This window comes from Gossypium hirsutum, chromosome A01, assembly GCF_007990345.1.
Source record: "Gossypium hirsutum isolate 1008001.06 chromosome A01, Gossypium_hirsutum_v2.1, whole genome shotgun sequence".
In the NCBI taxonomy this organism is placed as follows: domain Eukaryota; kingdom Viridiplantae; phylum Streptophyta; class Magnoliopsida; order Malvales; family Malvaceae; genus Gossypium; species Gossypium hirsutum.
Genome location: NC_053424.1, coordinates 8846084 through 8869679, shown reverse-complemented (window position 1 = coordinate 8869679; position 23596 = coordinate 8846084). Strand labels below are relative to the sequence as shown.

The following is a 23596-nucleotide window of genomic DNA, read 5'->3' as shown; positions in this document are numbered from 1 at the left end:
TTAAGTGCTTACATAGAACAAAGCAAAAGAGGGAATGAAAAGTTGACAATAAGTAAAGAAACATTGAAAATGCAACAAGAAACTTACAAAAGAAAGAAACTTGATAAATTCTGAAAAGAAATAGAAGAACATTGGAAAGCAAAAATGGCTAAAATTTACTCAATAAATGCAAAAGTGAAATTCCCTACAAAACCCCTAAGATCCCTATTTATAGAAGAAGATTTGGGCTTGCGAAGCGATGGAAAAATAGCGAAAAAGGTTCTCAAAGTGTTGTAACTATGGGCCAATAGACTGATGCCATGTCAAAATTGAGTAGTCACACCTTTTAGAGATGATAATTTAAAATTTTGAAACAACCACGAAATATTAAGTAATTTCACTATGAATAGTTCAAATGATAAAGGCTTCTCGTTCACAAAGTGACATTCCATTGCCCTAGAAAACACAATCTTAAACAAGTTTACTTCATAAATTTCTGTTTAATGAGGACCAATTGTTGTATCCCCGCAAATGGATACTTCTCATGCCATGAACAGAGTGTCCATATGAAGTGAGGGTATCAGGATGTCATCAAGGACAACCAATTTATTAAATTTAATCTCATTAATATTTTCAACTTCCTAAACTCATTATTTTTGAAAATGATCACATCAAGGCACCTCTAAACCATACCCTAATTAAACTGCACTTTATCAATGACGTATTCATACAATGAGAATAGAAGAGATTAATAATATTGCACGCTACTCAACTATTGTCGTAGCTCAAATAACCACTATCCTTAATGACTTTCTACACCCTCTATAATATATATCATTACTATTTTTAATGACTCTTTACACCACGTGAACCATCATCATTTTCTATCTCAAAACCTAATATAACTTTTTAATTATAACAAATCTTAATTTGAAATAAGTTATAAACATATAGGTTTGGGTACCGAATAAGGAAGTGAGAAATATTATATAGTGATAGAAGGTATAAAATATTATGTGCTATAGTCTGAGTGGTCCAAAGCCTTTAGTAATTATTATTTATGTATATGAAAGTACATAAGCCCATGCTGACATTCAACACAATAAGGACCCAACAACCCAAACATAAAATTTATTGAAGAAAACTATCATAAATAAAGAAACCAATTGATATCTTTATTGTTCGGTCTGATAATTGAAGAGATTTATGATGTGTAACTAGTTTTTCACTCTTCCCATTGCATCAATTGATTATTTGTGTAAAAATTTAAATGTTAATTTTTTTATAGTTTTTTATTTAACTCCCTTAAATTAAATCAATATTCAATTGTTAATACCATTAAATTTACTTCTATTAAGTTTGTTGATATGACATCAAAATTTGTTGAGTAGTTTTGTTTTGTATCTTATTAATAGAGTATTTGGATATTTATACATGCTAGCTGTTCCTAATACTGACACTTCGTGCGGGCTTCAGGCCTACTAAACACGTGTCTCACTTTTGGTTCCTAATATTGACATTACGTGCAGGCTTGAAGCCTTCTGGACACGTGTTTCACCCTAGGTCGCCTGCAAAGCACGTGGTCTCTCTTCTGCGAGCTCCTTGAACACATGCGAATTAAGACCGTGACCTTCTCTTGGTTCGTACGAGCTAGATCCAAGAGCTGGGTCCATGAACACACTTTGTTGTTCTTTTGCGATTCGCCTTACACTCAACCATCTGGTGGGACCTATCTGGATCACGAGTAGGCGACCCAAATCCTATCTAGGACTCGAGTTGGTGATCACCGATGTATAACAAAATTTTTATTCTTTTAATTAACTCAAATTTTTTATAATAAAATTTTGTTTAAAATGAAAGCTAATTTGGGTAATGAATTTTTTTGGCTTAAATTCATATGCATTATGAATCAATATCAAATAATAAATCTAATACTTGAATTTGCAATATATAAATCTGTAAATATAGATCGAATATTATGGAATATTTGATTTTTTTTATTACACTATAAATTAGGGATGATTGTGTTATCGTTTTCAATTATATTATGGTTCTAATAATTTTACCATGGTTAAATTTGATATTTAATTATTTTACTTTTATTTTGGTATAATTTGTGTTAGGTATAGAGTGTTTTCAGTCATATTATAGTTTTGATTCTTTTCTATGTATAATTTTGAGATTTAATTCTCATACTTTTGGGGTCAAAATTTGATTTCTATATTATTATAATGATATTAGTTTCTCTAAATAATTAACACTATTAATTATTTTGATTAAAATGTTAAAGTGGATTTGTTCTAAAAAATATTCACTCAAATTTATCTTGATAAAATAATTTTTATTAGAATAATATTTTTTTAAAAAAAATTGGAATCAATATTTAATCAAAATAGTTAACATTATTGATTGTTTAGACTATTAGTGACATCATAAAAAAATACAAATATAAAATTATATCAAACATTAAAGTATAAAAATCAAATATAGACAAGTTGGGTCAGGTTCGGATTTATCTTTCTTAAATAGAGTTGGACTTGAATAAAAAAGTAAACTTATTTTTTTAATCAAGCCCAGACTAAAAAATTAAATTAAATACCTTGTATGAATCCGATCCGATTGATAAACACCTCTAATTTAAAGAATAAAATATCTTAATATTTGATTAATAATAAATAGTTGTGCTAAAAAAATCAGTGACAGTTCAACTGAAATAAATGAAATTCCATATCAGTTATTAATTATGGTCTTAACCATAAGGTATTTTTTAGTACAATAATTTAATTTTCTTGGTCATATAATTTTCAAGTTAACTTCAGTTAGGTGCGTGTATATGGAAGAGTAAAAATAAAGCATGAGAATACTGGTAATGCAATGATAATGCATAATGTGTTTTTTTTTTTAACCAATGCATAATCTTTTTATTCATTAATATTTTTTAATTCAGGAAAAAAATATTTTCTCAATAATATTTTTATTTTATTACAGAAATCATTCATCGAAATTATTTTTGCTTTATTATTCAATTTAGATTATATATTTTTTAGATAATGTTTAAAATTACTAATAAATAAGAATACGATGTACTTCAACGCATTCAAACTTGCATTCTCTTACATTAACAAAAATTCTTATGTAAATTGAGTTGAGACTCAATTAACATTTTTCATTATATTATTGAATAAGAAAAGAAGTATATGAAAACTGGTATAAGGTATAGCATTTATTAATTTACTTTTGGAATAATTGTGAATTATCCCGTACAGTAGAGACAAGCGGCATATCTTATCTTTGTTCGCTGGCCAATTTGTTGGCCAACAAAATGTTCCATTGCCAGGTAGGCAGCCTCAAACCTACAACTATTCCATCTAACTGAGTTTCTCTTCTTTTCTAATGTGATTTAATAAATAGAATTTTGTAAAGAAATATAGTTGAATTTAGGGATGAATCCAAAAACTCTGTCTAAAAGGACTAAAATAAAATTCTAAAATTTTAAGGGGGTTCAAGCTAAAAAAATTATTTAAAAAAAGTTTAGATCATATAATTAACTTTGAGAAGCGTCAAGAATATTTTTTTTCATATATTGAAATGATTGAAAAACTTCAATTAAATGATTAATACTAAGAGGGACTATTAATGAAAATTTCCCACTTGACAAGGGGTCAATGCTGAATTGCATTCAATCTAAGTAGAGACTATTAAGGGATGACGGTGGATTTTACTAAATGTGAAATCAAGATTTTGAGAAACTTTTAATTTTTGGATTGGATATACCTTATTTAAAGTTGTGATAATAATTTATTTGGAGTTCTAATTTTATAAAAAAATTAATTTAGTCCTTTATTTAATTTTTCGTATATTTTAACTCTTGAACTTGTATTTTTTATCAATTCACCTCAAAATGGATGAAAAAATTAATTTTTGTTAACTTTTTTGATGTGGCATACACATGGATGACATGTCAGCAATTAATTAAATTTTTAAAAATTTAAAAATATTTTAAAAAAATATCTTTTTAATTTTAAAATCTTCAAAATATTATTGAAATGTTGTGTCATTCATGTGACAATCCATGTGAATGCCATGCTAGCAAGTTAAAAAACATTAACTTTTCTATTAATTTTCAAGTGATTTGACAAGAAAGTAAGTTCAAAGGTTGAAAAAAAAATAAAATATTAAATAAAAGGCTAAAAAGATTTTTTTTGTAAAGTTAGAGTATTAAATAAATTATTATGACTTTAAATTTTAATATGTATAACGTGTATTTGAGGGCTTTTTTTTCCATGTGTAAAATAGCTATAAATAATTACGGCTTATTTATATTCATTTATCAAGTTAAATACAATAATACAAAATAAATTTAAAGATTCATTTATTAAACAAAAACAAAAATGAATGAGATATGTTCAATTCTTTTCCTTTTTTGTTCACAGACAAACTTGTTTGTGAATCATTTTAAGCTGTTTTAATTAAAACTAAACCAAAACTCATTTATTTTTTTTATAATATGTGTTTTATTTGTAATTTATTTATGATATAATTATTAATACACCTACAAAATGAGTGCTTCTAAGTCCTAAACCTATAAATAAATAGCCTTTTTATTATGGATTTTTTATAAAAAATGTATTTTCTAATTCAAAAATTAAAAGATGAAATAAATAAAAATTCGCAATTTTGTTTTGACTTTAGAGTAATTTCTCAATTTAATATTAGTTAAATTCGCATCACTCATGAATTTATATTCAATTATAAAATTATAAAAAATTATCATATAAAATCTAAAGAAAAATAGAATTTCGACTCAAAACATCTTTAATAATTCATTTTTACTATTTTAATTAAAATTATATTTAGTTTTTTTATATATTTTTTAAAATTATTACTTAAATATTTACATCATTATGCCATAATATGATATACTTTAAAATTGCACATTTCAATTTACACTATATTTTTTTTTTGTAATAATTTGTTTGCATAACTCTAATATCAAAACCATGAGAAAAAGAAACTCTAATATCCCAATTTAAGGAAATAATCTCACATTGTTTAAGAATAAATTACAAATATATTTATGAGTCTATATATACATATATCTCATATTCAACATTACTTAAGAAAACAAGAGAAATGAGACTTTAAGTCTATATAAGCTTTTTGGTAAGTTTTATTCCCACATCAATAATTGACACAAAAAATAAATAAAAAAATTTTTGGTGCTGCCACCTTAGTGCTGATGATTAGAAGTGTTGTTTTGTCAATATACTAAAAATTCTTCTAGCTAGGAACTTTTTATCAAAATTGACCCATTCTCGTAAATTTTTGAAAAATCGATCTATTTTTGTAATTTAAAAAATGACTATTTTTTGATAATTTAGTCCATAAAATCAAATTTTAAAATTAGTATATTAAAAAAGGTCAGCTATTCAACTAATCCCTAAAAAACATTAAAACAGTTCCCATGTTTCATTGACTTTGTGTAATAAGTACAAAACTATGTTAGGAAAAAAAGTTAAAACAAATTATAAAAAATATTATTATACTAAAATTTTCTGTTTTACTTTTAATTTGAGAACTTATGATGGACAACTATGGTTTATTTTACAAGTATTTCTATGTTTTTTTTTATTTAGAAATAAATTAATTTAATAATTTATTCACCTAATTAATTCCTAACTTCCCAACTAACCTATCCAACAAACAAGCCGACGTTTGTAAATGCACATCTTTTTCCTTCTTTTTTTTTTTTTTTTTTTTTACTTTCACCTAATTTAATTAATCCATAATTAATGACCTTCGAAATGGAATAATAGTTTGTACTCTGAAGTGAAGAATACCCTTGAAACTTTAACTTAATTACATGAATGCCCCCCATGGTACAGTCACGTCAGCGACGGATGCCAAATTGCAATTAGTTGCAACTAGGTAAAGATATCAAATCCGACCTGCGTTTAAATTCGCCGAGAATGTAGCCATTTTGCATGCCTAAAATCCACAGACAAGAAGAAAAAAAAAGAGAGGAAGAAATTTAAAAATTAAAATACTTTTTAAAATATAAATATTCAATCCCTCGAGTATTTTTTTATTTTCTTTTTTCTGCGACGATAAAAAAGCCACGGTTACTTTCCATCCACAGTCGACGGGCTGACTTTGCGGCGGCCCATGGCGATCGTCGACCGGCATCAGCGGAGCTCCGAAAGAAAGATGTTTAGTCTTTGTCCCTTTTGGCAGACTTCGACCACGATGAACAACTCTTCCTCTTCTTCTTCCACTAAAAATCTCAACCACAATGGCAGTCGACACTCGGAGACGGTTGCCGCCAAGCGCTCTAAATCCGTCTCATCCATTGCTAGATCGCTTCTCCCTCCACGGCGCCGGCTGCGCCTCGATCCTTCTAATAAACTCTATTTCCCTTGTACTAACCTCACTTTGCTTATCCTTTGACTTTCGTAGAGCTAAATTGGTGTACCTTTTAATTTGTCTTTTATATATATTTTCTAATTGTAGATGAGCCTGGAACTCAGGCGAGAAGTGCGATCAGGTTGAAGAACACTAGTAAATCTCACGTAGCTTTCAAGGTAACAATTGAATTTCTAATTTTTATTTACTTCTCTTGTCTCAAAATTTACTACAATTTGCAATTTCTTTTCGTTTAAAGTCATGATTTGTCAATGAATTATACTAATTTTGTTTACAATTTCTTAATGTCCATTGAAATGAGGCTTCATGCGACAGTTATAACGGTTATTTTCTGAAATTATCAATATTTACAATTAATATCATAACATTTGTTAATTACTTTGAATCATATGGCTGTTTTTATTAATTTAATTAACTAAAAAATTTTGTTTATTATTTATAGTTTCAAACTACTGCGCCGAAGAGTTGTTTTATGCGTCCACCTGGTGGTATTTTGGCGCCAGGGGAAAGCATTATCGCAACCGGTAATAAAATTTCCGCCCTTGATTTTGAGATTTTATTATGATAATGTTTGTTTGATTTGGTTTGTTTAATGTTTTTGTTTTGACAGTGTTTAAATTTGTAGAGCGTCCGGAGAATAATGAGGTGCAGGTGGATTTAAAGAGTAAAGTTAAATTTAAGATAATGAGTTTGAAGGTAACAGCTGGAGTGGATTACTTGCCTGAGCTTGTAAGTTTAGTAATGTTACTTATTCCTTGTATATTTGATGTTTTATCTTAAAGTTCAGTTCAGTCGATGTTTTTGTTTTTTTATAGGATTCCATTAGTATGGATGGATGTCGAATGAATTTGAATGCGAATTTTCCTATATTTGAAAACATTGAAAAGGAAATACTTGTAAAGTTGGTACTGAAGTTGATTGTTCATATTTGGGTAAAATGAAATTCGCTTTAAGGGTTTTTCAGTTCAGTAATTGTTCTGTAATCTTACGTGGCGGTTTGACATGCGGTGAGGAATTGTGGTTAGAAAACACAAACTTCAACAACTTGTCTGTTTGGGATCCTATTACCTGATGAATTTTCTCTCTTTGTGGACGCCATTGCCCTTATCTCCTTACCGTTGCTGGACTAGAGCCTACTTGGGAGAAGCGTTATGTGTATTCATATTATAGCTTTTTTTTGTAAGGGCTTTCTAATATGAATTTAGTCACAAATTATTGCAGAATAATGTGGTTTTTGGTAGTATTTAATTGATTGTGTAGTTATAGGTTAGAGTTCATTCATGTGAAGTGCCAGACATTTAATTCTTCTGGTTTTGTCTGAAATAAAAATTAGATAATCATTAGTAGAATGCCATGTGAGCTTGGTGTAGGCATGTGCAATTGATCCTTCAAAATATAAGATATTCCTTAGACTATTTAAAGTTTCCTAATATTACGTTTTATTTAATGCTTACTTGCTTGTTGGTTAATGTTATTTTTATTATAATTTGATTGTGTACTATTATTGGATGTAAATCCCTGCTAAACTTGAGATGCTGATGCCAACACAGAGCTTTTGATTATGCCTTCTCTTTTACAGTTTGATGAACAAAGGGATCAAGTGACTGTAGAAAGAATTTTGCGGGTTGTATTTCTAGATATAGGGCGGCCTAGCCCTGTAAGTGGCAAATTCTACTAATATTGTTTTTCTTTCTGCACTTAAGGGGTCCATGGTTTAGCCCTTCAATGGTTTAATTTTTCCTCTTGTTCCTTAAGGCATTGGACAAACTTAAGCGTCAGTTAGCTGAGGCCGAGGCTGCTTTTGAAGCATGCAAGAAACCTGCCCCTGATACAGGTCCCCGTGTTGTTGGCGAAGGTCTTGTAATCGATGAATGGGTAATTGGCTGTCTTTATGTCTGAAACCATGCTCCTTTTTCCTTTTCTTCCTTCATATTTTACTTGTATTAAATGAATTCAGAAAGAGCGAAGGGAAAAATACCTGGCACGTCAGCAAGTTGAAGCGGTAGATTCAACATGAAGCGGTGTTTGATCTTGCTGTGAGTGCTTTCTTTCTTCTTTGGTTGAATCGCTCAATTTATGACTTCTTGAGAGGAGGGAAGGTGAAGAGATGAGTTGACGGAGCAGTTCATGTAGAGGAGAACCGTGTGTTCTCATGCCATTACTCAGCATTATGAACAATGTAATGGCCAGGTACCCAACTCTTGGGCTAATGCCATCTTACTTGTAGATAATGGGTTTGGTTTTGTCATGAAAATAAATGCAAGGCACAATGCATGATCCTATTTGGTGTTCTTTTCGAGGTTGGAGTGCTTATATATATGTTTAGCCTTGTTATCCTGTTGAAATATTTGATTATAGCCATTGAATTCACTAGGGTTGTACTTTACACTGCTACTGTAGATGAACAAGCATGAATTTTGCTCTGGTTTGAAGTGGTTTATGTTTTTTCTTTATTGAATGATCACCTGTTCTTACCATGAAAAGGTAATGGTGTCAGATTTACTTGTATGACACTATGACATTGGTTACCTCCAGTAATTTCCGGCCGCTCAGCCGGCATCCTTTTTCTGAACTCACACCTCATAGATTCATAGAGCAATTGCGGGGTTTATCTCATTCATGTTTGATTCTTTTATTTATTTTTTCCTTGGATGTGCAGAAATGAGTGTACATTTACTTAGTGTGGAAATGGAACTTAATTGAAGGGATAAAAGCAAACGATTTAAATAATTTGGGGCTAAAATTTTATGGTTTTGATGAGGAAGTCATATTCATCGGATCTAGGATTTAGATTACTGTTTCTTTTTGTCACATCCAAACTACCTTTTTGAGAAACACATGTTTGAGAAAGAAAAGAAAAAGAAAAAAGAAGCAGCCAAAGTTCATTTACTTTTTCCCTTTTTCAAGTTACTGTACTTGAGGCATTTCAACATAGTTTGTCAACATCAACTAGCCACTAATGTAATGGCATAAAAATTACGTTGTCTAGTCTTGCATTTCAAATTTCGAATTATCTCTCTCTCTCTTCCTTATAAAACAAGTTTTAGTTACGGGTAGGTAGATGGAAGAAGTGAAAATGAATTTTTTATTTTAGATATTTGAATTGATTTCGAATTTTGAATTTATCATTATTGAAGGAGTTTTATTTAGATACTATTTTAGTTCAAACAAAATTATTTTTAGATTGTAAAACCGAAATTTTACTAAACAGAGATTGATAATTATAATTAACATGAAATCTGAGCTATCGATCGAGAATCCATAGTGTTGGGTTTTATAAAATGAGATAAAAAGATTTGTTCAAATTTATATAAAGATCAGATAACATGGGTAAAATCAAAATAAGTGAATTGGCTCTTTATTTTCTTTAGTGAGATCAGTTTAAAAATGTGCTGTTTCAAATATTGGAAAGGGCCTGCCACCCTTATATCTGATCATCTTCTTCAATCCAAAAGAAACTAATTAAATTCCATTCTCATAAATTTTGAGAACCCTAAAAAGAAAAACGAAATTCTAATCTTAGTTCAGTAGTGCCTATTAATCTCATGTCATGAGAACACTTAATAAAAAAAAGTTAAAAAACTGATTTGGGGAAATGGGAAAATAATTGATAACATCAAAAGTGAAATTAGTGGAACTGATAGGGACCAGTTTCTAGGACACTGCTAAAGTTACTAAGGTAGAAAAAAACAAGGTGACAAAAAGTGGGATATTGACACGAAAAGAGACAGAATCGATTTAGTCCATGTTCACTGCATTGCTAAAATTCCTTTACTTGGCCTTCGTTGTTCATGTCAGTTTCAAAAAGGAAAATCTTTCATCAAATCATCGCATCAAAATTGAACAAAACTTCCTTTTTAGCGTTTATCACCAAACAAAACCTGCAAGTTTTTCTTCCTTTTTCTTCGGTATTCATGCGTGTTAGGGATAAGGATGCAATTTTCTATTAAAGAAGATAGGGTTTCAACAGTTCCATGTGGGGGGTTGTAAGATTCTTTTATACTTCCTAATTGGAAAAGGAGTGTGCAGAATATGAGCATAAATCTTGTTTGATATTATGATTACAAGATTTTATTTTTATTTTGTGTACAATTATTTGTTTCATGGGGAATATTTGGAATTTTTTATTTTGTCATTTGAAAGAAATTTAATTTTATTGGAATATCATTTCCATCTAAACATAATTAATCTGAAAAAGAAAACCTTATGATTAAATAAAAAATTTATCCCAAGTTTTGGTCATTTATACTCACTGAAATTTGTAAAGGAATAACTCCTTATTCTTTGTGCTCTCATTGCTTACCACTAAAGCTTTGTATTCAGATAGTGATTGCCTCCCTTTTCCTATGAAATTGCTGCAGCTTGTTTTTGTTATTAATCCAGCAAAATTCGATTAATTTGAAAATTTTGATAAAAATTTAAATTTTGAATTAAATAGTTAAGTTATTCGAATCAACTCTAATAAAAAAAATTAAACTTTTTGGTTTAACTGGAATATGAATTACACAATTCGAGTTATTTAAAAATCTAAATAAGAAAAGATAAAAGTATGCCGTTTTGATAAATGTTTACCTTTTCTAAAGTTAAAAGTCAAAATCATTAAGTTAAAAGGCAAAATTATGTCGTTTTGATAAATGTTTACCCATCAACCATACTTATGTAATTAAATAATCAACCATACTTATGTAATTAAATAATCTTGTACTTCATCTATTAGTTAAATAATCGATTCATGTAAATGCAACATTGAGTATAAATAATAGGATTCATTAACTCCACTCAACTTGACTCGAAAGTTTTTGACTCGATTCGAAAAAATTTTAAATTGAATTCAATTGCTAAAATAAGATTCGTCAACTCGACTGACTCAAAATTTTTTAACTTGAATTGACTCGACTCAATCAAATGCTTACCCCTATTTATTAATGGTTTTTATATCTGTATCAATCAACTTGAATGTTTTCTTTTATAAACGTAAAAACATAAAATTAAATCTAATAAAACTCACATAAAAGATTATTTTTATTTTATAGGGATTAGCTTCAAATCACCCATATATCATGGGTTCAAATAATATATATAGAACACCACTCACCCTTTTGAAAGTTGGAAAGAAGCACTTAAAGTCTCCCAAGGTTTATTTACTAAATACATTTTAAGTATAATAATAATTATACTCTTATTAAGCATGTATTTTTATTTATTTATATTATTTTTCTCAATTTTTAATAAAAAATAAAATTTTAATTGCTTCAGAATTATTTGTAATTACTATAAAATTAAATTATATATATTTTTTAATATTCTCATTATAAGTTTTAATCATCTTTGATACACTATCTAGAATTACATATAATCTCTCCCCAACTCATAAATAGTAGAATAATACGCTTCAGCGCACTCGAACCCTTATCCTTCTGCATTGACAACAATGTTCATGCCAATCGAATTAAGATTCAATCAACAAATTAAATTATATATATTTTTATAAAATAAACAAAGAAATTTACGTAGAGAATATCATAAGCATATTATCAAAAGAGTTATCATCCTTTAAGATCTCTTTAATCTCCAAAGGGGATCCTCGAATAAGTTCAATGATACAGCACTTCACAGAGCCATTTTAGCCAAAGCATCATCTACCCGATTGATCTCTCTGGGTACATAGTTCAAGGACCAATTCTCTTCAAAGGCTAGAATTTGTTGAATACTCCTTATTAAAAAGTTTTTTGGACCACCGTGCTTGTTGCCACTAATAGAAATTACATTCTCAGAATTGTCCGATTGAATAATAACCTCATTATAGAAATTATATTTTAATTCAAGTAAAATTTGAACATTTTAAAAATTATATGTGATTCATTTATGTATTAACATTAAATTATTTACATTTAAAACAATTAATAATAATTTTTAAAGAGCTTTAATGATAAAAAAATTTGATTAAAAATAGAAATATAATGATAACAAAATAACAAATATAAAGAAATAATTATTATCAATAAAGTCTTAATTTATAGTGGTTAAATTTATTATAAGATATCTATTTAACACAAATTTAAACCGTGTTACTTTCATCCTCCTATCTCAAAATTGTCTAATAAAAAAATTATTATCAATTAAATTTATCGAGCCTTAAATTAATCGGTATCATTACAACTTCAACATAACTTTGTTGTACTCTCTTCTGGATTGGTGTATTTTTTCACTTTTATTTTTTAAAAAATAAAATAAAAAAAACGTGCGATTAACTTGATTTCTAAGGCTCTAACCCAAATTTATGAGGTTGTGTCTTTTTCAGACATCTTCTCGAGGCTTTGGTCGGTGAAATTTGGCCTTTTTTCCTTCTCCATTTTGTTTCCAGAAACTTTGACATGATGGATATTAGCATGTTTCATTTTTGTGAAGTTAATCAATCCTTTACTCTATATTGTTGGATGCAAATGGCTTGGATTTTTTCCCCATTTTGTAAAATATTCGAAGTCAAGTCAGGTTAGATTTTTAGAGGAGAGAAAAAATTTTCAACTTTATGAATATTTTATTTAACAAACATCAATTTTTTTACCATTCGACCATAATTGAAGTTTTGTATTTGTGGCATTGACAGTTAATGAACTGATGGCCCCTCTAATTTCTTTCTCTTTCAAACTACACAATCAGTGGAACTAGGAGTATCTTTTTATGGTCCTTTCATAATCAAATGGTTTTTTTTTTCTTCCTTACACTTTTGATTTGTTTCCTTATGAAAAAGACATGAATCAGCAACGTATATACAGATGAATATTCCCAAACCAATGGCTAAAATCTTGATAATTAAACCTAATGTATAATGTCAAACAACAAAATTACCTTAGACTTCATACTTCTGACAACCAAAGAAATCCCTAAATGGCTGATGAACTCAAAAAAAATTATCTTCTGCATTTTTCTGCAGACTAGTTCAACAAAGATTACCTTATTTACTTTAAATCATGCTTAACCAATAAACCCAGTATCTCATTAACTGTTCATAAATGGATTAATCTTCTGGTTCACATCACTTACAATCCCATCCTCTAAACTCTTTCCATAAGTAGACAAATAAATAGTATCTCCTAGCCACAAGGAGAACTCCATGTGTATGCACTAAATTGGACCACCATGGTGTTGTATTTTAGCATGACTAACCTAAAACCAAACCTCCCTATTCCCTTGTATTCCATGAGCTGTTCTCCATAGTAGTGGCACACTATAACAAAATCTACAATCAAAAGGGTCCACTAGTTTCTGGTTCTGCACTACCAAATGACTCGTCAGCGTAAGTTCCATTGCGTGGTTACCCTTTTATTCCCAACTCAAAATTTTCTCCACCACCACTTGTATTTAATCCATATATCGCAGTATAAAGAGAGCTTTACTTTGCTTCATTCTATCAGCTCGAAGCTTTCTTCTTCTTTTTTTTTTTTTTTCTGTTGCAGGTTCAGGCATGCTGGAAGGCAAGGCAGTCGTCGGAGAAACCGATATGCTTGAAACCATGCAGCAGGTTGCTCTGGATGTAGCTGCTAAAGCCCTCGATTTCTTCGATGTCACCGAGGCTACCGAGATCGCACGCTTCATAAAGAAGGTAACAAGTTTCGAATTGTTTAATGATGTAATCCACAATGTTTGTGTGTTGATGTTTTGTATTTCATTCAGGAATTTGATAGAGCATATGGAAGTGGGTGGCAATGCATTGTGGGGACTGATTTTGGTTCATTTGTGACACACTGCTCTGGTTGCTTCATATATTTTTGCATTGGCAGCCTTGCTATTTTGCTTTTCAGGGGCTCTGCTGCCACTGAACCTGACCCACACCCCCTTTCTGCTTTAGAGACACTCAAAGCTTAGCATTTTACTTTCATTTTCTCTACTTTTTTTGTACCAACTTTAGTTTTAGTCCTCAAATTTAATGAAAATAACAAAATTTGGATATGAGAGAGTGTCGAATATAAACATACGATCCGATATAATTTATCTTATATTTAGTATCTAAATGTGCATTCAATATAGATAAATGAACCTAATTCATCATTATTGCAATAAAATAACTCCTAATTCACATGAAAGATAATATATATATAGCTGTAGATACAAACTTTTTTTTTTCTTTTAAAAACAAAACTACAGGCTGAGTCGAAGTAAAGAATAATGCTCTCGTACCAAATACGAGGTACTTACAAATGGTATTAGAGCGAACATTAATTCAGAAAACTCAAACTTAAGGACCATGGGAATTCCATGTAGCATCATTTTAATTTTTTTTATTTTCAAAAATCAAAATCATCTTGATTTGGTTTTGGTGAAGTTAACATAGCTGTATAAAGCCTGAGTCTGTCCTCCCCCAATGAATTACTTCTCGACAACGGCCTCCGAGGCCTAATGAATGACAACGACGTAAGGGTTAACCGGTGTTTGTACCGCCTCCAAGCCAATTGAATCGCCACCGCAGCCCAAGTCCGCCATCCGGGAGAATAATACCGAGCACTCCTCTTGACCCTTTCGTTAACAAATGTGTAACGGAAATGTTGTGTGACATATTTGACATCCTCAGCATCGAGGCCAAATGCCTCGGTAGTTTCAAGCGTTACGAGGGTGGAAGTCGATGGTGGGAGCCTCTCAATGAAGGGTCTTCGAAGACACCATGACAAGAGCTCATCGCCACTGAAATTTCCGGGCCCTAACATGCAGCAACTTTTCACACCATCTCTAAGAACTTGGCTGCTTTGGAGATGTCCCCTTACTACAAATAGCATTCTTTGTACTGGGTCGCCTTCCCTTGTTATCTACAATGAGAATAGTTTTGATCTTTTTTATTTTTCTTGAAATATTTATCCTCAATACTGAATTGATAAAGAAAATAGAAATTAATACTTACAGTTTCTCCTTTGGTAAAAATTAGAGATTTGACACGATCACAAATGTTCTCTAGGACCAAATCATCCATGTGTTGAAACAATGGTACCTGAAACCAACTTAGAATTATATTAGGAACTAACAAATTCATAATATTTAAATTAATACCACAATATATCCTCAAATTATAGTTTAGTTTTAAATTAATCATCCAGTTGCTAAAATGAAAATAGGTTTTTAATTAAATAAATTTAATTTGGACTATCACGTAAGATCACAGTTAGGGAAGTAGCGGAGCTTAACGGTAGAGTGACCACTTCGTAATAAAACGATAACGTATGCGACTAAAATGTAACATTTCAAACATAAGTGACTAAAATATAATTTGAGTGACTAAAATATAATTTGAGATAAACTAAAATAACTATTTTTATAATTTACCATTTATTTTAGTTGTAAATTGGTTTGTTTTGAAACTATTTTAGTAGATTTGTTGGGCTATGGACTGTCGGCCCAATATATTTGATAATACGATGAAAGTTTAACTGTTTAATCTACATTTAAAAAAAAGTATTTAATCTGTACCAGTAAGCTAATTACTATTGAAAAATAAAATAGTAGTTTAAGTATGATTTAAAGTTATATAAAGAAAAGTATAATTTAGGCAAATAAAATAAAACAAAAAGTAAAAACTCAGTTTATACAAAATTATAAATTATATTTTTAAATAATAAATAGCATATTTATGGGGTTGGGTTAGATTCGATTCAACTCGATCCATGAAAACTTATAGATGAAATGGCAATGGATTTATGTTCAAGTATTTAGATCTTGTATTATGCATAAGTTGTGGATTTGGTCCATGTAGCTTATTTTGATCATTTTTAGCCATTGTACTTTTCGAACTTTAAAATTTCAATCCTTACTAAATCAACGATAACTATTAAATTCATTAAGTCCTATTCTTTTTTAAATTTCGAAATTCAAAAAGATAGAAAGACTAAGAAAGTAAGAATGTTCCAAGCTAAGAACATAGATTAAATCTACAACTTTACGTATATCTATGACTAAAAATAGAATCTAACCAAATAGATTTTATTGTTACCATTTGGCTTAGGATTGTAATTTTAAATTTCGAAATGTATAAAGATTAAAATTGATCAAATTAAAATGTAATTATTAAACCTACAACTTACACAAAATATAGGGACTAATAGTAGAATTTCACCTATTAAAAGGGGAAATATTCTTTTACATCCATTACTTTGGCTGTTATATAGCTGGGGTCCTAGTTCTTAAATTATATATCAAAAAATAAATTCTTTTAACTTTTCTTTTTATGATATAGCTATTTCAAAGGATTATATGTCTCAAATACACATGGTCTAGTACCTCTCAAAATCTTATTCCTTTGGCCCTATCAAAGATTGGACTTTTGTGCAAAAAGTTTTTATTTTTCTCATTTAGGGTTCATGTCTTTTACTTTTCCTTGCATTTGAGTTCTTGAATTTTGTTTATAATAATTGAAACCTAACTAAAAGTATAATAGTAATTTATAGTGGTAAACTGGTACCTGTCTAACTAAATCCAGGCAAAGATGGTACTTGATATCTCTCCGGAGCCCCTCGGGGAGGTTTCTGATCATCTGGCATTCATCGACACCGCGCATGGCCGCCCACCGTTGCCGCTCATAATTGCGGACCCTTTGCTTGAATCCAGAAGGCAGGCGCCTCTTCCTCATCCACCACTCTATGTTCCTCATCTTCAATTGCATTGCTTGTTTCTTGGACGTTGTTGCATGCAAAAACACCTTCATACCCACCCAAAAGAAAAAAAGAAAAAAGAAACATCAAACACAACAATATTTATATATCTTTGTTCTTCTTTTTCATTACAACATTAAAAGCAGCAAAGATTATGGGTATGGTAAAGGTGATAATTATATTTCAGTTTTGGGTCAGTGGCAGGATTTACGTCAGACATATTGGTGCGAAAAGAGGAAAAAACCAAACGAAGTTTGTCGTGTAAGTTGTATGACATGAACACGAGACTTATTGAATGAATAAATAAATATATGTGATGGACAGAGAACCTTTGATGGGTTCCACTCCCCCAACCCCAACCCTTTGGGAATCAACATTTTTCACAAGGTGTTAGTGAGTGCTACATCCACTTTCAACTTCACTCACTACTGTTCCATGCCAGAATCAATCACTATTAACATTACTTTTTGTGTTAACCCTTTCAATGATTTTCGGTATGAAAAAAAAATTATAACTAATGAGCACATAAGTTGTGCTTAATCACGTATTATTCATCAATTTACTGGTTTTAAAAAAGGGCAGCACTAATGGAAACTAATAGGGGTTTGAACTTTGTAAAATATAAAATTTTATTTTGATACTTTAAATTTTATAAAATTTTAATTTAGTAAAAAATTAAATTATACTTTTTAACCTTCTAAAATGAATCATTTATAAATTATAAATATATAAACTATTGAAATTTTGAGATTACATTTTAGCACTTAAAAATAAAATCAAACAAGATTTAAAAAGGTGAAATATGATTGTAAATTCTACTAAAAAAATAAAATAATATAATGTGACATATGATAAATTTTAAAATTTTCTTATGATATTAGAAAAAAAGTTGTACAGTCACTATATGAAATATAATCATTTATATGAGTCAATAATCTTTAAAATCCCTCTATTATAGTTGGCAAACATGAATAATAATAACACATTCATATACCTATGTTATTAATGATTTGGTCACATTATTGTGAAACGACATATTAACTCATTTAAATTGTGTGTAGAATCCTATATTAAAAAGAATGAGATATTTATCAAACTATACAAAAATGTCAAAGTGTAATCTTACATTATCATATTTATTAATTTAAAATAAGTCATATCATGATTAAAAGTGCTCATTTTAAAAAGTAAAGGCGAAACTAATTAAATTACAATAGAGAAACTAAATCCATTAAATCCAGAAAATATAAGATTATATATACAATTTAACCGAGTTAATATGTCCTTTCATAATAATGTTTTTTTTTACTTTTTAATTTTTTTCAAGATATATATAATTTTATTACATGTTTAAAAAAAGTTACGTTTAATTATTTGATAAAGAAAAAAAATTGCATTAGGATTGAAAAATAAGACAATCAAATTATAATAGACAGATTAAATCCATTAAAAACATATAGTAAAGGGACCTTTTCATAGAATTCGACCTATTAACTTATAGTAAAATTTTAAAGGATAAAATTTCATTTAATATTAGAATTCATGACACCAAGTGTTGAGTGAATTTTTTTTAATTTTTTTTTTATTTTAAAAATAAATCAAATTTTTAAAAAATTAATATTTTGAGTATTTATTTTATTAGCTAAAAAATAATATAAAACTTATTTTTTAAATAAAATAAAAAGAATTTTTTTTAACAGATCAAAAGATCTAAACATCCTTCCCTTTATATTATTATTTTGGTTTTAATTTAGGTTTAAAATTAATTATTATTTTGAACTTTTATAATTGGTAAGTCAATATATATATAGTATAACATTAGTATACCTTGATGTTACCAATCAACATTGTGACAAGAAGAAGTCCACTGGTAAGAACAATGATGTTGAAAACAACCTCCAGCCATTCTGTTGTGCTCTCCAAGTTCCCAAATGTGCTGATAATATATACACACACACCAAAAGGGGGGGGATAAGAAGCAAATTTTACCATTTGAAAAATTAATTTAAAAGGAATGACAGGAGTGAAACCTGAGAGTCATAAGACCCCAAAAGATAGGAAAAAGTATTTTCTCGAGACGACTATCGTTGGTAACTAGCTGAACGGTCCATTTATAAGCTCCATAATCATAGTTATCAGGGTTATCAATGCAAGTACTCCTTGCTCGATTGGTTTCTGCCCAAACCAACCTTGCTCTATCCCTTACCATACTTCTTGTTCCATAGTAAATTGGGTCTTTGCAAGCCAATAATCTCAGGTCACAATTCTCTATCCCTCTACATTGCTCTTTCAAGCACTTAGCCGATCTTTGAATCCCTAACAAGTACCAACACGCCCCCGCCGCCTGTCAAAATAAGAGCAATCTTTACCTAAAACCATTTACCTACCGCATGAATCACGAAATAGCTGAGGACAATTAAAATATATATATTTTTTAAAGTATTAGTCATAAGATTTTTTTAACCTTTATGAAACTTTTTTTTTTTCACTTCCTTTTGTCTCTTTAACCTTTTTTTCTTCTATCTTTTGGAATAATCCAAAAATTAATCTGTCACTGCTGCAAGTCTTGACTACACAAAGACTTTATCGACCTTCGACCCATTAGGCTTCAAATTACTTTTTGTATATATCACTGTTCATCTTAAAAAGCACTATATGAGTTTTTGAGAATATTCCTTTCACAGTCACTTCAACGATTTATGTTTATCTTTTTTCTTTTTCCCTACTTTTTGTAATTAGTGACCCAAAAAAAGGTGAACCAGATAATAATATATTATAGAAAATATTTAAAAATGAATTAAAGTGACATTATTATTGTGTCAAAATTTGGTTCGTTAATATCAATGTGAGGAATAAGATTTTGAGGTTCTTTATGGGGTTTTCTTTTCAGCTCTTTGGTGCTTTTAGAAGTTCAATGGTTGTTTTTCTGTGTGTTTATTTGTATTTTTCTTAAATTTTAACGAAACAACATGCAGAATCTGGGCGTATGTAGGGGCAGCTTCCCCTAAAATAGAAAACTTTTATTTAATCCTTTTAAAATTTTTAAAATTTTAAATTATTAAAATTAAAATTACACTTGAACCCTTTAAAAATAATAAAATTTTAATTTAATTATTTAAAAATTATAAATATATAAAATATTAAAATAAAAAAATTAATTTCGACTCCTAAAAAAATTTGTAGTTTCATCGCTGTGCAGAATCATATATGTATAAATAATCAGTGCATCAAATATAAATATATTAAACAAACTTACGTGTGAGGCGACGAAATAAGCAATCAAATTGAGAGCAATCCCCCACCAAACAGTGCCGAAAATGTAGCCGGAAAGGTTCTGCATTCGACGTAAAAGGCAGACGGAGTGGTAGATCTTGGGGAGGTATTGGAAGAGGAAGATGATCAAGAACACCGTCATTACTAGCGTTACCGATCCTTTTTCCAATAATGATGGAATTGCCACCCATAGTACAATCTTGGTTCCAAATCAAAAGATTCAGGTTAGCCCATCAACAATATTCCATGTATTAAATATAATTTTTTAATATATATAGACTCAATGATCATGTTTTTATTTGTTTAAATCATATTTGTATAATTTATTATATCATAATCATAATTAAGGTGTTTGGTGTTTATGATGGAAATTGGATTCTATAAAGGGCTATATTCCTTTTGAGTGTTTAATTTCTAGCCTTACTAATTACAATAATGTCCAGTGAATTACGATCCAAAACCATAAATAAAAACTGACAAAATATAACAACAAAAGATGATAAAATCCTTTCAACTTTTGAATCTTCCCATTATACCCCTTTTCCTGAAAATGCTAAAAACGACATGGTTTCATCACATGTTTGTTACACTGTCGAAAGGGTATCCTTTGCATGCAACAAAATGACTAATGATAACATTCTCTTCTCATCTCTTCTAAAACACTTATATGTAGATAATAACAATATCAACTTTCCATAATTTCACACATTATTTAATTTTTTTTAAAAAAACTCACTTTATTTTTCTTCAAATCTGGTTCACTAATAACACTATCATTGAATTAAATATATGTAAGTCCAAAAATTAAAAAAGCGTATTATAATCAATGTAAATTAGGATAATGACGTGGAAATGATTGAAAAAACAAATTACCTGTGGCAGAGGGAGAATTACCAATAGGTCAAAGAAGAGTCCCTTTTTGGCTTTCAAGCATTGGAAGGCCAGGTGGCGGCCATTCGCAGCACGGGGTCGGTTGCTGCTTCCTTCTCCGCCGTCACCCCCTTCGCCTTCACTCTCACTCCCACTCCTCTTGTCATTGCCGCGACTGTACGACGACGATGATCTCTTGATCATTTTGAGCTGGAGGCACATGTTCCACACGTGCAACGCGTCAGTCATGCACCGGAGCGCCGTCACGGTGATGGCGAACCACCCGTCCACGAAGAGGCACATGCACGTGTCGCTAATGGACAGGGCGTAAAAGAACAATGGGTCCACGAACAGTCCCGTCGCGCATACCAGGAGGAAAACCCTATTCCATTCTTGAACCCATTTGGCCCTCGGGTCGAAAAAAACTTGCCCCAGTGACCAACTTTTACGGCGACGCCCACCGCCGCGGCGACCGCCGCACATCAAATACAAACTCCTCCAGTCACTTGAATTCTCTTTCTCTTCTTCTTTGCAAACTTCGTCGTCCGTCGATTCTTCTTCTATTTCTCCTCCTTCTTCTTCTCCTCCGTCTTCATCCGTAAAGTATTGCATGGGCGTTGCACGTGAAGGATAAAATTCATGTTCACTTGCCATCGCAAAAGAAAAAAAAGTTTGATTGGTATTTTTGGGGGCTAAGGAGGGATGGCCATTAAAGGTTTGAAGAAGAAGGGGAATATAAGTTAGAATTGTTTAAGAGGCAAAGATTGATGAAATATGTAGAAAGGACATAATAATTGGAGACGATAGGAAGCTAGTAGGGAAAGACAATAATATATGTACTGACAAATTATTGAATGTACATTAATGCCCTTCACCATTTTTGGAATTAAATTTCACTCTCCTAATAGAGAGAGTTGGTTGAACCAAAATATTCAATTTTTTTTCTAATTCAATTGATAATAGGATATAAATTCTAGCATATTTGTACTTTGTATTGGTTATTAGTGTAATAATACGAAGGAAAATTTTATTTATTATATATGTATTGTAATAGTTAAACATAAAATAAAAAAAAAAGTAAGCTATTAAATAATCTCTTTTAATGTAGTTTTTTTTTCTATATTTTCCATTCGTTAAAACTAAAAGAGAAGAAGAAAAGGAAAATAAAGAAACAAAAATAAAAATTAAATTGTTCAAAAAAATAAAAGTATAGGGACTAGTTTAAACAAATGAAAACATAGAAAGACTACGTTAAAAAATATGGAGAAGGGAGGAAAACAAAGAGAGAAGCAGAAAAGAATGGAAAATAAAGAGAAAAAAATTAAATTACTCAAAACGAAAAAAAATATGATGACCAATTGTATAATTTAACCTAAAATTTTTGTTTGCAACGATGAGTTAACGTCAGCTTACCGTTACACCGTTAATAGCAATTAATGCTTGGTGACTAAAATGTTACAACACATTAACATAAGTGACTAAAACATAACATTTCAAACATAAGTAACTAAAATGTAATATAAGGTAAACAATAGTGACTATTTTAACAGTTTACCCAAATAAAATATAGATGGTATAAATTTAAACTTAAAACATAAAATATAAATAAAAAGTCTTATAAAAAAATAAGAAAAACTTTTCCCTCCGCTCTGCTAAAATACGAGTAAAAACTATTTGTGATTGTCCTAATATATTTACAACTTGCGCTTTTTTGTTTCATACATTTAAGACCTTAGGTGGTCCACATGCAAGTTTTAGTTAGTGAAAATGCAGGTAAATATATAATAATTACACGATTCGCCATTGGTGAATTTTTAGAATAATTAAAGGTTTGAATCAATGATATCCAGGGACTGTGGTTCAAATGATTGAGGGTTTTTTGCTTTCTTTTTATTTTCAATGATTTTGCATGGGGGAATAAACCCTAAAACTACTTGAATGTCCTAGAAGATCAAAGCATATGTCATGTTTTTTTTAATGCTTGGAAAACATATTCTGTAAAAAAATTAGAAATAAAAAGGAAGATCTTCCATAATCAAAACCTATCACAATTTTAAAATGGGAATTTTGTATAATTGTTTAAAAAAAATTAAATTTATAGTTTGAATTACACATACTAAAATGTTTTAACTTATTTTTAAATTTAGGACTAAAATGAAAATTTTAAATTTTAGAAGTTAGAAATTATCTCATTAATGAAGTGTAAGTTTGTGGTTAACTCACTATGGATAAGAGAGTATAGCAAATATTAATTCATAATAAAATTAAATTTGATTTCATGTAAATAAACATTTTGACCTAACAAGTTAGGCATGAGATTCGATTAGGACAAAACTTTTCAATTCAAATTTATCTAATATAAACTATTATTTATAAAGTTAACAAATTCAAACTAAAAAAAATTGGACCACAATTCA

The 23596-nt window shown here is 29.7% G+C and overlaps 3 protein-coding genes across 5 annotated transcripts; 2 read left to right on the top strand and 1 right to left on the bottom strand.

The window, feature by feature from the left end:
• Nucleotides 1-5871: 5871 nt before the first annotated feature.
• On the top strand, nucleotides 5872-8855 carry LOC107917844 (vesicle-associated protein 4-1). 2 transcript variants are annotated; one of them, XM_016847195.2, is made up of 7 exons: nucleotides 5872-6397; nucleotides 6490-6560; nucleotides 6845-6926; nucleotides 7013-7131; nucleotides 7982-8059; nucleotides 8158-8277; nucleotides 8360-8855. In XM_016847195.2, the coding sequence occupies exons 1-7, from the start codon at nucleotides 6145-6147 to the stop codon at nucleotides 8417-8419; spliced, it is 783 nt and encodes a 260-aa protein (XP_016702684.2). In that variant the 5' UTR covers nucleotides 5872-6144; the 3' UTR covers nucleotides 8420-8855. The 2 variants fall into 2 exon arrangements, with proteins under 2 accessions (XP_016702684.2, XP_016702685.2); XM_016847196.2 differs by having other exon boundaries at nucleotides 5951-6397; nucleotides 7028-7131.
• Nucleotides 8856-13704: 4849 nt separating this feature from the next.
• LOC121204938 (dynein light chain 2, cytoplasmic) lies at nucleotides 13705-14352 on the top strand. The gene is made up of 2 exons (XM_041075790.1): nucleotides 13705-14005; nucleotides 14077-14352. Exons 1-2 carry the CDS (start codon nucleotides 13868-13870, stop codon nucleotides 14266-14268), a joined length of 330 nt encoding a protein of 109 aa, XP_040931724.1. The 5' UTR covers nucleotides 13705-13867; the 3' UTR covers nucleotides 14269-14352.
• A 123-nt stretch (nucleotides 14353-14475) lies between these two features.
• Nucleotides 14476-22040, bottom strand: LOC107917769 (cyclic nucleotide-gated ion channel 4). Of its 2 annotated transcripts, XM_016847070.2 has the most exons (7): nucleotides 21183-22040; nucleotides 20293-20508; nucleotides 19067-19380; nucleotides 18864-18972; nucleotides 16847-17083; nucleotides 15296-15382; nucleotides 14476-15203 (listed from the first exon to the last, which is right to left on the bottom strand). In XM_016847070.2, exons 1-7 carry the CDS (start codon nucleotides 21831-21833, stop codon nucleotides 14688-14690), a joined length of 2130 nt encoding a protein of 709 aa, XP_016702559.2. In that variant the 5' UTR covers nucleotides 21834-22040; the 3' UTR covers nucleotides 14476-14687. The 2 variants fall into 2 exon arrangements, with proteins under 2 accessions (XP_016702559.2, XP_040931717.1); XM_041075783.1 differs by lacking the exons at nucleotides 18864-18972; nucleotides 19067-19380 and having other exon boundaries at nucleotides 21183-21980.
• Between the last annotated feature and the right edge of the window lie 1556 nt (nucleotides 22041-23596).